Below are 17739 nucleotides of genomic sequence, written 5' to 3'. Positions count from 1 at the left end.
TTTCCCACCCAGCTACAGCTACAATTCACCACCTCTGTCTCCCAAATCTTTACCTTCAATCTTCTAATAAAAATCTACTTGACATCTATAAGCCTTACAAAAACTGAGGTCAAAGTCTGTACTAGCACTGTGTAGTTCTAACCTGGAATACAATCCCTGCACCTGTCAAGGTAATATATGACATTCATTTACTTAAGCTGCAACTAAAAGAATTCCTTACTTCTTGCTTTGTACATTCTGCTGTCCTAGTTAATAATGTTATCTACTCCTGTAAAATCCATACACATGCTATCTCTTCTTTTCCTTCCTTTTATTTCTCTTTCTCTTTCTCTTGCTTGCATTTCTGTCACTCTTAATATTGCTTGTACTCTTTATTTGTCCTGTCTCCCATATCTACTCCACGTATTACCTTTAGCAAATAGTTCTCATTCTCCCATGCCTTCCTCTCCTCCCTCTTAATCTGTTGTTTAACTGTTCCACTCTAACATTTACTTTATGAGTGAGTAATGAACTCATGTACTTCTAACATGTCAGCACATTTCAGTGCTACATAATATTATATTTGTCTTCTTTTAATGATGTCTAGAATGTTCCCCTGTAAGTACAGCATTGCACGGCTTAAAGAGACAGTAATCCAAAAATAAAATAGCCAGCACCAAGGTGTAAAAAAGTATAACTTTTATTAAAAAGTTATCACAAACAGACCGGTTTCGGCATTAGTTTCAAGCCTTAGCACCAAGGTGTAAAAAAGTATAACTTTTATTAAAAAGTTATCACAAACAGACCGGTTTCGGCATTAGTTTCAAGCCTTCCTCAGTGTGGAAGGCTTGAAACTAATGCCAAAACCGGTCTGTTGTGATAACTTTATAATAAAAGTTATACTTTTTTACACCTTGGTGCTGGCTAATTCGTTTTTGGATTCTTTCAATGATGGTGCATGCATGTTATTTTACATGTCATATATGTATTAATATTTGTATTAATTAATTTATTTAATGTATATTATAACGTGATGCCAGTTTTCATCCGTTTATGTATTTATTTGTGGAGCTTTTCTCCCTATGTTTCCCCTGAATTGGATAAGTTTATCCAGTCGTAATCTTCCTGTAAACAAACCTGAATAAGTAATTATAAATTGGATCTTTATCCTAAGCCCAGACAGACAAGCTAACTGAGAAACAGAGTTATGTTATGTTTCTGCTTGCTTTAGACTTTAAGAAAGGCTAATGGCAAATCCAGCTAACACTAGATACTAAGGAAAAAAATGACGATTTAGACATCTGATGGACTTTTCCAGAATAAAGTGTTGCCTTTCCTAATGCATGAAGCACCTGCAACATTTTAGGGGTTAATGGAAAAAAGTATTAGCCTCCACAACATATAAGCAGTAGTCTACATGGATGACATTATATTTCTCTTTGGAGAACTGGTAGAGGTATTTGACTACAGTTTGAGACAATTTTAACTTTCTGTGCCAACCTGGATCGACAGCTAATTCACATAAATGCAAAAGAGGGATAGCAGAAGCCTTCTATTTGTGCAGCATGATAGGCTGAATGCTTGTGAAATCAGAAGCTAGAAAAGCAGAAGCAGTGCAAAATTGTTATATACAAGACACTAAATAGGAACTGAAAGAATTATTGGGACTGGCTAGCCATTATCCAAAGTTTATTCCAGATGCATATATATATATATATATATATATATATATATATATATATATAAATCATCTAATTTCATAACTTTGAGACCAGAACATCTAAAACCCATAACACTGAATTTCATAACATCTAACAGTACAAATCACATGAAAATAACATCCCCTCCACATATAACAACATATAATGGCACCAAACTACCAAACACACTTTTTACTACATTTTTGCAGAGGGGCTTGATACAGTGGGGTTAGGAAATTAACTTTTTCCCACTGTAATGCGATCTTGGAGTTGGTATATTTAATTTACAGGGGGTGTGGGGGGCAGAAACGTAGTAAAAAGTGTGTTTGGTAGTTTGGTGTCATTATATGTGGAGGGGGTGTTATTTTCTTGTGATTTGTAGTGTTAGATGTTATGAAATTTGATGTTATGGGTTTTAGATGTTTTGGGTTTTAGATGTTCTGGCCTCAATGTTATGAAATTAGATGCTATGGGTTTTAGATGTTTCAGAGTAGACCCATATATATATAGATCTATATCTAATATATATATATATATATATATATATATATATATATATATATATATATACATATATATATATATATATATATATATATGTGTGTGTGTGTGTGTGTGTGTGTGTGTGTGGGGGGGGGGGGTTCTAGTTAATTTTCCCGAATGCTCATTTGCCTGAAATCTAAATGCTTGAACCCATTTTCCTGAAAAACTAATTCATTAAAAATTGTGTCCACAATAAATATACCATAAAAAAGTACTTTACATGGGGATAAGCCCCCTGTACCCCCCAGGTGGAGAGTATTGATCTCCATACCCTCTTACTTATATATACTAACTGCAAGGTTGCACAACCTAGAAGGGGTCTATGTCAGATTATTGACTTTTCAGAAACTTGAAAAAAATATTGAAGAGACCATATGATCGAGTTTTCAAAAACTCCATCAAGGAAAAAAAAATACAAAAATCCACCTTTTTTACCTTGCACCCCCCATCTGTGGGGGTCTGTGTCCCCCACACCCTGCAAATTATCAAATTATATATATCAAATCTGAGATCGCACTACAGTGAGGAACAGGGTAACTTTCCGCATCCTTACTGTACTGCATTCTCCCTTCAAAAAGCTTTGAGTTTTCAAAACCTTGATCAAATGGTCTCAACCATATGAAGTTCAAGTTTCTGAAAACTCAGTCAATTGACAGGGACCTCCTAGAAGATATGACAAATGAAACATACGTAGTTAATTAGTACTGGAGTCCAAACACTAACATCTACACATCTGGGCGTACAACATGACACTGACTGTTGCAGTTTACACATACTTTGCAAGCCTCACATCCCTACTAACTCCTTTCATATGAAATGACACCATCACATATTTTGTATAGACTACTACAGTTTTCAGTCAAATGAGGTTTTTGGCAAATGGGTTCAAGCATTTGACTTTCATGCAGATAAGCATTCAGGCAAATTATCAAGTACTGGAATTGTGTGTGTGTGTGTGTGTGTGTGTGTGTGTGTGTGTGTGTGTGTGTGTGTGTGTGTGTGTGTGTGTGTGTGTGTGTGTCAGTGTTTGAATATATGTATATGTGTGTGGGAAAGTGAATGGGGTTGCCTGTACAACCGCTATGCATGGGATGCCAATATTAACTACTGTAGGAAAGTACTAATCTGCATTCACTGTAGTTAACTTTGATTCAGAGGCACACAAATTATCCAATAATGATTTTTTTTCCTCAGTGTGGCTAATGAGTTTCTGATTCACTGAATACCATATTGCAGAAGCATGGCCTTTTTACTGCAGACCTAACCATGAGCGTTAGGGTTCCTTGTGAATCCCTGAGCTACTCTTTTGACAGTGAATAAGTTTTAAGTATGAATCACTCAGCCATGGTTTTCATACTGCATTTAGTTTTGTCCAACAAAATTCTCCTCAACAATAAACCTTTCCTTTTTATTATAAGCATTATATTCTATGTGATATCGCAAACTAAGAGAAAGCTCAGAGGTTAAAACATTAATAGACACTGAACTGTCTAAAAAGTGGTAAGTCGCCACTTTCAGCCATGTAGACAAATTAGACTGAAAAATATTTCCCAACAGCCACTTATACATTGGTTCTATAGTTTACTGTTTGCTTTTGCTCTGTTGAGTTATATAAGGTGTTTAAAGTATGTCATGTATAGAATTATTTATACTTACTGCTTTAATGATACTGAGAAAACGGTCATAGCTGATAAGGACTATACTAAATTCTGAAGCAAAGCATAGAAGAGAATCTGTTAATAGCCAAACTTTACAAAGTTCTTTGCCAAGTGTCCACTTTCCAGAGAGAACATAGGGAGTGTACAGAGGGATGGAAAATGCACCTTAAAATTGAAATGCAGAAAAGGGATGATTAAAACCAAATGTAAAAGAAAAGTGCATCAGAAAACATATGATGTAGAATGATATGCATACAACTAGGAATTTTAAACCACATCAGGGCTTTATTGTTATAACATGGTATCTATATCTTTATCTATATATATGTTTATATTTATATCTGTGTATATGTGTGCGTGTGTATTTGTGTGTGTGTGTGTGTGTGTGTGTGTGTGTGTGTGTGTGTGTGTGTGTGTGTGTGTGTGTGAGAGTGTGTCTGTCAAACTGCTTATGCATCTTCTAACCTTATACTTGTCTACAGATAAATAGATAGACAGATGCAGTGGGTAGGTTGAGAGGCATTAATGATGTTAATAACAACTCATAGGTTCATAGATACCTACTAGGCTAATGGCCCAAGTGCTATTTTATACCTAGCCAAGCTTACCTGAAATTTACCAAAATATTGCTGATGCGTATCAGTATATGAAGGCATTTTATGATGACGCACTGAACATTCACAGGCTGCCCCTGTCCATTACATAATGAACTATCTGAGCAGATTTACAGTTATTTCTACATATTGTTGACAGAGAGAACATTAGAAGACCAAGTACTGAACCTTTTGATACTTTACTTAATATAGAAGATGAGGATGATAGTGTATGTTCCAATCTTATTAACTTATTTCTATTGTGGGCATAACAGCTAAAACAGAAGATGCCAGGGAAGTGATTTTTCAAGGCTTTATATCCTGGAAACCAATAGTGCCTAAATATGTTGTGAGATGGAAAAAAATCTAAAACATTACTATGAAATAGCTTCTCCTGACTGAAGTCAGAGTACAATAATTCAGAAACCTTAAGTAGGTCATTCTCTACTTTATATAATCCAAAAATTATAAATAAAGCAGTGAAGCAGCTATGCAGAAGACACAGTCCATGAACCATAAAAATCCTTTAAATGTGTAACAGAAGAGTGGTAAGTGCTTTCACAAATGCTTCTTCAGACCAACAAAGAGCAACCTACACGTAAAATGCATTTATGTAGGAAACACCTACCAATCAAGATTATTTTATTTGTTGATTGGTAGGTGTTTCCTAGATAAGTGCATGTTACGTGTAGGTTGCTCTTTGTTGCTCTGAAGAAGCATTTGCGAAAGCCCATACCTCTGTTCTGTTACACATTAAAGGATTTTTATGGATCATGGACTGTGTCTTCTGCGTGGTTGCTTCACTGCTTTAATTATAATTTTTGGATTATATCTACTCATATTCTGCTGCAGTGAAGTGTTCACTCTGCTGGGTGTATTTATTTATAATGAGTCATGCAGCATATATAAAGTGCTCAGAACGGGCGTCGAGCTGATACAATGAAGCAAGTTAGATTTCAGCTAAAGCATGTAAAAGGTAGTCTCAAAAAACACTATGAAATGTCTCTTCAGACGAAGAAAACAGTTCAAATATCTCTTCAGACCACAAAAAGTTCCATAAATATTCCAAATATTCCAAATAATATCCACGAAGCTCTTGAAGTAAAAAGTTTTAATGTATGGAACTAATTAGTATATATGCTGCATGACTCATTTGACTTTATATTATTAGCTCAGTTTCAAGTTTATTACGTGGTATTGGCGTTTATTTTATTTTTCATTTTATTTATTTATAATATTTTCTACTTTATGTATAGGGTGGAAATAAGGGTCTATATTAGAACACCGAACATTCAAAATGTCGAATGTTCTAATATTGAACCCTAGCAATTGAAAAAAAAACATCAAACATTCGGAACATTCGCTGTTCCAAAACACATGCACACAACACAAGCACACCAAACAAACAGTAATCCACACACATACACCTAAACTCTAACACCTAACCCTACACTAAACTATACAAACACCACTAACGATCCACTTACCTTAACACAAACCCTAACCCTAAGCTCTGTCACTATCGCACAGTCACCTCACCCGCGCCCTAACACTAACTCACCTAACTCGTCCTAACCCACACGTCCACACAATCGCATACCTACTTGACCCATGCCCTAACCCTAACTCACCTATCTCGCCCTAACCCACACATCCACACAATCACACAGTTACCTGAACCCAACCCGTAACTTTCCACCAGACCGCTGAAAATGCCAAAGCAACAGAAACGGACAACTGAATTCTTTCCCTAGGAAAGAATTCGGTTTACTGTTACTTCGATATTTTCAGTGTTTGCTAAAAACGGGTAGATATTAGAACACCTGACATTTCAAATGTTTGGTGTTCTAATATAGACCCGGAAATAATGCTATCAGTCCTGCTGAGTGTCAATAAGTATGGCAGTATAAGTATGAAAGAATGGACTTACATATACTAAGTCCAACATGCCATTTCTCGTAATATTCCCTTTTCTCTGAGGTATAGTGATCTCAGGGCTGGTATATATCAGTTCAGGAGTAGGTGTACAGGGGGCGTTGGCCCTGAAAAAGAAGTTTAAAGAAGAAAAGAGATTTTTCAAGATTTGCTATTCGCTCTTCTCTGTTTTCAGTCTTTATTTTTCAGCATTTTAGTTATAACAATTTTCTCTGACAACATACCATTTAATTTTATTATTTTCAAGTCATAAAGTTTGTTTACTGATTATTGTTAAACAGAAATTGTCATAGAGTTTTTAGAAAACAAACTTCTGAGATCAGCAACCAAAATCAAGCAGATAAATACTGAGGATTATACTTCTGCAAAGACTGTAGCCATGTTTAGTAAACAAAACTAAAATGGGAGAAACACAAGTTACAGTTAAATAAATAGCACTAGATGGAGATTAATAGTCTACAAATGGTGGAAAAACATTACAGACTCCAGGTCTTCAGCTTTTTGATATAGATTTAATCATTGCTTTTGTTCATAGTAAACCATTTGAGTATTCTATTCAGAAAACATTATTGGGATCCATAGCTGGGAAACATTTTCCTAATACTGGTAACAAGGTGTATGATAAGTACCAGATATTATCAAAAACTGACAATATTTGTACAGTGGCACATGGAAAAGTTAAGAAGGTATTCTAATTAGAAATGTTATGAATGGCTTATGATTAGAAAAGCTATGTAAGAGCAAAATGAAACTTAAGATGCTCCACAATACTAACATCTCTGGCAAGTAATTGAGGGGATCTTAACTTGACAGTGTTGGTTCTGAAATCAAAGCACAGGTGTTACCAAGGAGAATGGGTATGTTTGTATCCATTATGAATAGAGTTATTAATATAACTATTCTACTTTATGCTGTTTGTGTTTTATTAGTGTATTCTAGTTTTGATAGCTTAGGTTTTTAGAAACAACAGCTTTTAACTCAATTTAAATTTAATATTAGCATATAGAGAAGTATACATTTTACATCCCCGATAATAATAGGTGGAAGGAATATCTTTATGTATAGTTGTTAAAATGTAACCTCACTGATGCTTTTTTTAATAAACTGAAGTTAATTTCCATTATTATTAATGATAATAAAAGAAATTAACAAATTACTGAAAGGTAAAAAAAGTACATATTATATTTCTACAGGAGACTTTTTTAATTAGAGAAGACATACCCCGGGATTCAGGAACCTTGCGCCAGGCGCACGCATGGCGTAGGCGCCACAATGCCAGACATGGCCGCCGAGCGATTCAGGTACGATCCAAACCCACGTGCATCAGCGGCATACGCCGGAGTTGCGCCGCCTCCGGTGTAGGTATGTTAAATACCCCATGTGCGGTGTAGCACCATGCAAATGAAGGCAAGTAGTGATTCATGAAGTGGCGCGGGCGTAGCATAACAGCACGGCAATGTAAACCAAAAAAAATGGTTTACATATATCCAAACAAGACATAGGAGTAACGGAAGGCTGCCAACGTCATGTGTCATAGTGGTGCAACATGGCAATGTGGAAAGAAACCGAGAATGTCAAAGGAAAACCTGCAGAAAATGTAAATAACGACAGAAATGTCATGTACGCAAAAACCACAGCAGAACCCCAGGACATGTCCGCGGAAGGTGAGGAACAATGAAGTAATATGACAATGCCATAAAAGAGCAGTATAAGACACATCAGCATCACAGCCACAATACACCATAGTATGAATGGAAAGCCACAACCACAGCCCAAGGGTTGCCAAGGAGTGGCATTGGTGTCTGGCGCCGTAACCATGTATTAGTAGTCAATGCCATGCAAATGAGGCAGATAATACTGAATCGCAAAAGCCCCTGCGGCGTAAGGCTGCACCAACGGCGCAGCGGTAAAACACCGAGGAGTGGCCAAGAGGGAACACCTGTCAATCGCAGAGGGGTGTGCCGCTGTAGGAGGAAGCACATTGGAGCCCAGCAAACCTGGGCTGTACAATGCACATCACAGCATCAGGACCGGCGTGTGAGGAAATAGATGCGCTGAGAGTATACAATGCGCACAGATGCATGTGCACGAGGAGGACTACGTTCCCCAAACCAGTCATGTGACGGCCGCCCCGTCAACAACCATGGATACAGGAAGGTGATGCGGAGAATATGAGGAAATGCGGAAGCAGTGTAATTGGAGTTGTAATGAGCAATTAACACCAATCAACCGACGGAGGGCAATCGGCGGCAGCTGACAACTCTGCATGCAGAAATCTGCAAAACGGGAAAGGGGAGGAATATGAATGCAAAGAAAGTAGTGGATGTTGCAGAAATGCAAAGAGCGAAGAACCAAAACAGCACAGCCAAGGAGAGAGTTATCATAACGGCGGCGACAGACAAAATGCATGACATGTCATGTGCCTGCAGGATGCACTCCTGTAAATAGTAGGTGCAACGTGCAGAAACAGTAAAGTAAGGTGTAAAGCTAAACCAATGCAGGCAAGTGTAATGTAACACCAAAGGCAACAGCGTTGCAGTGCCAACGGTAAAACACGGAAGATAACCCACAGATACGGCAGCAGAGACACACCCAATGACATCACCGGGTGTACAGCACAACACTATAAAGTGGGAATGCACACAACACACAGCGCGAATTCCCAAATGCTGCGCCTTATAGTGTAAACACACTGGGAACTTTTAAAATGTATATGTTGGGTGCTGCCGTGGCCGTGATGCATCAGCATGTGTTAGAGACAGACGGAGTTGCGGAGGAGGGTGCCGACAACTACCGGAGGCCTCAGAGGAGAAGGAGAGTGTTTAGACCAAGGGTGACCTACCAGGGGCTGCAAGACCTGGAGATAGTAGAGTGTTACAGGGTGGACAGGGACACATTACAGCAAATAGTGGAGCTGTGCCGGCCAAGCCTGAGAACAAGAGACAACAGAGGGGAGCCCATCCCAGTGGACACAAAGGTATGTGTAAGCTTGCGAATACTGGCAACAGGTACCTTTCAAAGGCCAACCGGGGATATAATGGGCATCTCACAGGCATCAGCATCCAGGGTACTACACCAGTTTCTGGATGCCATGTTACGACATGCCCATGAGTATATATACTTCCCCAGATCTCAGGAGGAGTTGGCTAGCAATATGCACCACTTCCACCGTGTGGCACAATACCGGAGGTACTGGGTGCGATAGACTGTACGCACATAGAAATAAAGTCACCACCCAGTGAGCAGGGTAGACGCTACATAAACCGCAAGGGATTTCCCTCCATCAATTGCCAGGTCGTGTGCAATGCGCAGGGCATTATCATGGATGTGTGTGCTGGCAGCCCCGGAAGCTACCACGACTCCCATATCTGGCATGCCTCACAGCTGTATCAGGTATTCACCAGGGGGGACATCACACAAGGTCACCTTGTGGGGGATGCTGGCTACGCATTGGAGCCGTGGATGATGACACCCATCAGAAATGCACACACACACATGCAAGAACGCCATAATGAGGCACACGCACAAACCAGAATAATCATGGAGCATGTGTTTGGGATGTTGAAATCACGGTTCCGGTGCTTGGATACATCTGGTGGAGCCTTGCAGTACTCTCCAGGCACATGTGCCCACATATTCATAGTATGTGCTATGCTACATAATATGATCCTGCGGAAACAGCTGCCGCAGGGACATAATGGTGTAGGGCCACCAAGCCCGCCACAACTGCCAAGGCAAGCACAGGCACAGGGCGTTCAGCGCCATGAACACACTGTGCCAGCCCCAGTAGGCAGACGGAGGCGTACCCAATATGCCTATGCCTTGGCAAAGAGGGAACGTATAGCACATACTCTGACAGCATAGGCCCCATGGACTGACACCTCCCTACCTGCACACACAGTGAAATGGATGGCACACAAACATGTCCGCCCGTAATGTGTACTGTATGGGCGGTCCCATGTGTGACTCCAACATAGGTAGCACCCAAACACTGCACAACCAACAGCCAGCGGAGCATGGAACGCCAACACCTCAACCGCACGCGGGTCCGACAGCAGATGGTGTAGCCGTATGCTGCCACGTTCGGCGCAAGGTGTCTACATATGTACATATGTGCATACACAAATATGGATATAGATATCATTACACACGTAGAAATATATGTACACATACACAGATATAAAGTACAACAAGTTCAACAGGGAATCACAGGGATGCAAGGTTACAGATGCAGTAAGATGCGAACTCTCAACATAGTAAACATACTGAATGACAACCCGACTATCCGGGAGGGTGGACAGAGCAGGGAACACCACCCATGGAAAGGTCAACCCACCTAAATGCATATTCGCCATTCGGGATGATCGCCAGGCCACGATACAGTAACAGGACATGTGCGTGTAATATTCTGAGGATATGAGGGCGGAGGTAGACACCACCGCCGGCGACGTGTTCAACATAGGTACTGTGTGCAACCGTCCCTACGAAAGCGGCAGTATGTCTATGTGTGAGGTGAGGGTGTCGTGTGTTCCGCTGTGCCAGTGTAATGTGTGTGACACTATAAAATGTGTATGTAGGTGGCATGTGACAGGTGGAGTGGAATAACATGTGTAGGCATACAGTATAGGAACCACAGGCGTATGTATAGCAGTACCCACAAAGTAGTACTGAGAGCTCCTCACTGGCTAGGCGATGCAAATCGAAAATGTCCCAGAATGTACCACAGGAGTATAGCCAACAGGACATGCAAAGGATGCATGTACAAACCATCACCGTATGTATGGCGCCGACATGTTAATTCCAATACGATATATCGGCAACGTTACGCAGCAATAGTTATGTACCGCGGAAATACGCATGTGCTACCCCGGCACCGATCGTGGACACGTATCGTCCTGTAAACACCGCTGTGTGTTCTACGAGTGTTAAACAAGCAATCGCCACCCGAATAGGTGGCAACCGGTAGCATACAGGCCGTCCCAACTACAGGACCACAATGACCGTAAATATCCGTGACAAAATGCCAAGGGATAGTCGGCACCTACGAACAGCTGCAGATATACTACCGATGTGACGAAGGAATACATGCAGGAAGCACACAAGCAGGCGGTACCGACAGCAGACGACATCAACAAAACCTACACTCCTAGAACAACAGACAGGTAACTTGTAACTCCCCAGGCAGGGATGGAGCACACAGAAGCATACCGTGTATGTACAAATGCAAGGCCCACAACCCGTACCCGTCACCCACAGCCGCCGATATACCCCATCGCACATATCAAAGGGATACAATCTGAAATAGCAGCACAAACATACAGGCAGTTAATGACAGCGGCATACCCGCAACATCCCGTGTGGGAACCACTATGAGCAGCGGATGGATACCTGCATCCGTTGTGTACAGGAATACAAGAGCTATGTTACACATCAGAATGCAAAACGCCATCGACAGACGCCGGCAGGACACGGACACCCACATGTGGAACATAATACCATACCCAACACACACAATCCAAGGCTAACACCACAGCCAAATGTACCTGACGCGACACATAGCGGTTGTAGTCACACATAATATAACACAATACATACCATCCCCACGAAGGTACTGCAGATAACCAACGCCCAGACGATGAATGAACCATGGCCTAGTTCCGACGAGTACCGTACAAATGGAGGAGATGCACAGGTGATATGCGCATAAGTACACACCGAGGAACAGCTATTGGTGTGATGAACCCACATGCCGCAGGTGACGACGGATATAAGGAAGACTCCCAGGATAGTCAAACTGTATGTTCATACTGAACAAAGACATTATTCCTACAAGAGCCGATCACTTGTCAGTAGCGAGACACAAACGGAATACGGAAAGCAATACAGGAAAGGTATGTAGAACCCACGAGATGTACTGGTGTGTAACGCATGTTATGTATGACGAATCGGCACTGTATGTGAACGGTGTTTGTCAGTAAAGATACCTGTCCATAAAGGAGAGAGTGGTGAAAGGTGGTTATGTAGTGTTAACCTGCTGAGTATACCAACCACTGTGGACACCGTGTGCACAGCAGTGGGACATCATGTACACAGCTGGGATAGGCCAAGGGGTGCCATCGTGATTTAAAACACAGAACAATGCCACCACCCACGCTGATGCTGGCAGTGGATGTCCAACAATAAAGTGCCACAGCAGGGGATAGGACATGTATGTATAGTGTCACAGCACACATGTGTATGGGCAGATATTGTCGATGTCATACGTAATGTGTGCATGACGTGCACGTATGCCTTGCAGTAGGGGTGAACATGTCAAGTATGTATAATGTAAAGCTATCATGATGGATACGCTCAGACATCATACACAGTATCACAGGCATAGCATGCATGATGGACGTATGGCCTAGTGTTATGTACATTAACAGGATATGTATGGCCTGCAGATATGGGACAGAGCAGTAGCAGAATAGCCACCCAAAATGGAAGGAACATCAAGTAACCATGTCCAAGCTATCTGTAGCAGGTGCAATGTGTGCAACAATGATGTCTGGCAGGTCCATGTGTAAACACATGTGCAATGTACACAGTCGTGCCACCCCCCCATGGTACTGTCCACTGGACAGCAAAGGTGGATGTCAACTGCATGTCTACACAGTACTGCTGTTGTGGTGGTCCCATGTGTATGTGTCACCCTATCAGCAAGGGAGCTATCACATGACCAGTGCCACAGTGTGTCCCTGTGGGATGTGCACAGGACCTATGTTCTACAGCATGGTGGGTGTCTAGTCTGTGTAGGTAAACAGAAGCCCAGGCTAAGCAATGTGGCTTGTGTGCACATATGCATGACTGCTTCATTCACCCTGCCCACTGCAAATGCCATGTAGGAGTACTACATGCATCAGTAATGCAGAGGACATGGCCCATGGCAGAGTACATGACACCACTGTGTAAGTGGTATGCAGATGAGTACAGATGTGTTCCCCGTCTGTCATCTGCATATGTAAACTGTCTGAGCCTGGTATACATCGCGGCATGACTATACTGTGACATGGAAAGTTGTAGCCATTGTGGAAGGCACACCACAAATGTGTTATAGTAACCCTGCCCGTGTGTAGATGCGTGTATGGCACAAGTACAAAGGCTACCAATGTCCCAGCAACACACATAGTCCAGATATGTGTGGCCCTGCAGATGTGTACCCACGCGTCAGTGGAATATGGCAACCACAGCACCATGTGGGGCATGTGTGTGTACAGCAACCATGTACAATGTGATATGCATGTATAGGGACAGTATCCACGTGATACCCAGTGGATGACTGTCGCTATGCAAAGGTGATGTGTATGCACCATCCGTGATGTATCTGATGCAATGACATCTACACGATATATCTGCCACACCGGCACCTGCATGGATGTTAGCAGTATGAGCTGCTGGAGGTAGAATGCTGCCAGGTATGTAGATGTGGGACATGTAGACATGGACATTACTCCGTGACAGCATGTTGTGTATGTAAGCAAATAGTGAACATGAGGGGACACATGACTGAGGACTGTGTAATGCCACATGTACCTTACATGTCGTAGGTAGCATGATATGCTTGCACCACTGTGTGACCTGTCCAGGTGTCACATAGCCTAACATCCTGAGACACAGGGTATGATGTGATGGTGGATGTGTACATTGCCAATACCAGAATGTGGAATGGTGCTGAAGGGCAATGTGGGGATAGTGTCTGATCTGTTACCCTCTGTACTACACCAACCACCCATGCAATGGTATGATAGGTGGCCATCATGTGGATGTGGTGTGCTGTGGCACACAGGCGTAACAAGGGTGCCAGTAAAGGCATGGAAGTCGTCAATGAGTGTGTGAAGCATGTATGTGAGGATGTGCCCCAGTGCCATACTGAATGGTGCAGTCATGTCTGTATGAATGCAGTCCCACATGTGCAATGCACTACCACCCATGTGTAGTGTGATAGATGCGGTGGTGTGGTGGTCAAGGTACACAACGTCCATGAATGGGCTAGCAGTTAATTCAGTGGGCTGCTGCAGAGACACATAACAACCAGTTTGGCGGGATATAACAGCTATGGAGATTGGTGGTGACATTGGGACAGTGTCTGAGGACATAATGTGTGCATGGCAGTACCATGTATGTGTCCACAGGGACAATGCAATGTCCATGTATGGATTGGAACCCTGTAGTGAGTGAGAGTGTATATTATTGGTAGGTAGCCCATTGGCTGGCATGTTGCCAACAACATATCTGTCGGCAATGCCTGGGTGACTGTCGTATGCTACATTGAATGTGGATGTAGCCAAACAACACAGACATACCACCACACTGCGTGAGGGCCCACACTGCAAAGTATGGTGGTCATGTGTAGGTAGCTAGCTGTGGAGTATGTGATGGACCACGAGGACACACCATGACTGTCAAGTGATGCACCACACACATTTGAACATACCCACCGTGCAACAGCCTGCACATGCGCCCATGCAGCACATGTGCATGGAACATGCATACCACCGTGGCGTCTGTGAAAAGGCCAGTACCACCATGTCTCTGTGTGGAATAGCATGGTCCCTACCAGTGCATACATGTAGCGGAAGTGCATTGTGATATGTGTCAGCATAGTCATGTATACTGTCCGTCTGCCGGGGTGCCATGCCATTAACTACCCCCATCAGCAGATGTTGGTAGTACCGGCGGTTGAGCACATGTACCATGTATGCTGCAATGGGTGTGTGTCCAGGGTGTGGCTAGCAGGGCTGCAAAGCATATATGTCAATCAACCAGAGGGGGGATGTCTGTAGGTATAGCACACAGACACATGGAGGTATGGTGCATGCCAAGGGTAGTGTAGGTATGGTATGTCTTGTTTAATGTGTCACCCAGCTATGTGTAGTGCATGGCCAAGCATGTGTGGGTACATGGGAGTCCATACTAGGGAAGTGCGTGTTGCTGTCAGCACATGGCAGTAGCAACTGTCCAAGGTGCAATGTACAGTATGATAACACAGCCAGCATGTAACCTGTGGTGTACAGTGTATTCACCGTCACATGTCACAATGTGTCTAGCGGTCACAAACATGGGTATCCGAACATGGAGTACCTATGATGCATTCGTCTTAGAAAAACATACAGTATGTGTGTACATCACTGTGTGATGTGGGATCCACTCACCTGTGTGTGTTGCAGTCCAGGTATGTGCCTGGGAGGTATGATCTGTGTACAATCTGGACCGGCAGGTGTGCTCTGTAGAGCATGGAGGCAGGTCCCAGGCACCGCAGATTAATGTCAGGCATGCCTTACTGTGTGTGCTGTGCATGTGTACAGCACAGTGGGGGGTGCAAGCATTGTCACACATCACTGCATGCCGTGCCTGCCTGTGACAGCCCTGCTGGCGACAGACATGTGACACTGCTGCAGAGGCAGCATAGCATGTGAAGATGGACATATGGGCCCCACACCCTAGGCAGATGTCTGCAGGTCATGTGTGCCACAGTACTGTGGTCGACCATGACTGTCATACTGGATCAATACCACATGCCTGCATAAGTACAGTATGATCCTAGTCAACAGTCGCAGTGACAGAGTAGGCAAATGTACAGTATCTCTGTGTGCAGACCACTGCCTACTGTACACATGGCTAGACACACACCCAGAGGGTGAATACACCATTGAGCCATCAGATGTCCCATTCCACGTAGCCTGTACAATGTCATCACAGGGTGGTCACAATAGCATGTGGTAAGACAGACATGTTGTGCCAGGTGATGTGTCATGTGTGCATATGTTGACTTGCACAGCCGTTCAAATGTCTGCAACATACTGGTGCATGATGCATACTGTTACATGATATGTGGAACTGCACTGTGACACACAACAGGGACATCTGACACAGGTGTGTTGTGAATGGTGTAACCCATGTTCACACAGGATACACACTGCCGCTGTTGGCAGCCATGCTGGTGGCTACCAGTGGTGCATGCAGTGGTCATACAGACATACTGCATACAGTGTCCATGCAGGGATGTCCATCCTTGTGGATGATGTGTTGCTATGTGAAGGTAGGTGTGTGTTGTGAATGTTACACATCCAGATGACACCATCTGGTGCAGTCATGGATGTCGACAGCATCACACACATCCACAGCAGTCAGAACCCTGTTCTGAGAATGTGTGTCAGTCACCCTCGTACTGTGTGACATATGTGCACATGGCAGAACACCTCCCACTGTCATCTAGGAAGGCTATGTGATGGCTGGAATGTGCCGTGATAATGTACAATGCTGGTAGTCCAATGAAGTACGTGGAATCAGACACAGTACACCATGGCTGCCATGTATACCATGCACAACAATGACTGTCTGACAGACACAAACAATGCGTTGACATGTTGAACATGTGCACATGAGAACTCCCAATGAGGTATGTTGCACATATCGATGTACAACTGTCATCTATGGCCATAGCATGGGTGCAGACGCACATACCCCACAGACAGTACCACATGATGCAGGTAGGGGGGCATTGCAGGTGCACATGTGACAGTTGCTGTACCGCCACATGTCCTGCATAGCCGTCATGTAGGGGTAGTAGTGGCATGTGACTGATGGACATGCCTGTACATTTGATCATGTCCCACAGGAGATGTGTTATGTGTGTACAACATGTGATGTGCCAACATCAAGCTGTGCAGTGTATGGCCGCCAGTGTACCTGTATGACTTGTTCTGCGATGGGTGCAAAGGCACATAGTACTGCATTGCATGCCCACAAGCCCCACACAGGTGCATAGCCTGAACATACAATACAAAGAGGGTGTGGGATGATAGCAACCCACAAGAGGAGATGGGTATGGGTGGCAACCCACTACCACATCCGTGGGTATGGTGTGCATGTGTATGACACATTAGCACCTGAGAAGCTAGCAGTACAGCAGTACAGGGTTGCATGCATATATGTTCAACAATAGCCCTGCGTGTCCCACCACTGGCCCGTGGATAGACAGACACCAACACAATGTGACAATACTAACATTAATCAGCTATGTCAAGCAGAAAAGGATTTTGAAAAATTATTACAGAAAGGTGTGAGATTACACTATCTAAGTCAAATGGACATAAATAGAAAAATAAATGTAAAGAACAGAAAAATTGCAAAATTCTTTTGCTTACCTAAAATTCATAAAGATCTGAACCGACCACCTGGTCGGCCTATTGTGTCAGCTTTTGGATATTTTACTTATAATCTTTGCATCATGTTGCATGAAATATTGATAAAGAAAGTTCTGTTGTTACCTTCTTATATACAAGATTCATA

At 42.8% G+C, this 17739-nt stretch overlaps 1 protein-coding gene across 1 annotated transcript in view; it reads right to left on the bottom strand.

The window, feature by feature from the left end:
• The window catches only part of LOC122797047 (histamine H3 receptor-like), a 194019-nt gene that overhangs the window by 98218 nt on the left and 78062 nt on the right, over positions 1-17739 (bottom strand). Inside the window, exon 2 of the mRNA XM_044065822.1 lies at positions 3879-4045. Within this exon, the coding sequence (XP_043921757.1) occupies positions 3879-4045 (167 nt within the window). The remainder of the gene's footprint in view (positions 1-3878; positions 4046-17739) is intronic.

This window comes from Protopterus annectens, chromosome 3.part0 (genome assembly GCF_019279795.1).
Source record: "Protopterus annectens isolate FY-2018-M chromosome 3.part0, PAN1.0, whole genome shotgun sequence".
Classification (NCBI taxonomy): Eukaryota; Metazoa; Chordata; order Ceratodontiformes; family Protopteridae; genus Protopterus; species Protopterus annectens.
The sequence above is the reverse complement of the archived record's forward strand: the minus strand, read 5'-3'. Positions and strand labels throughout refer to the sequence as shown.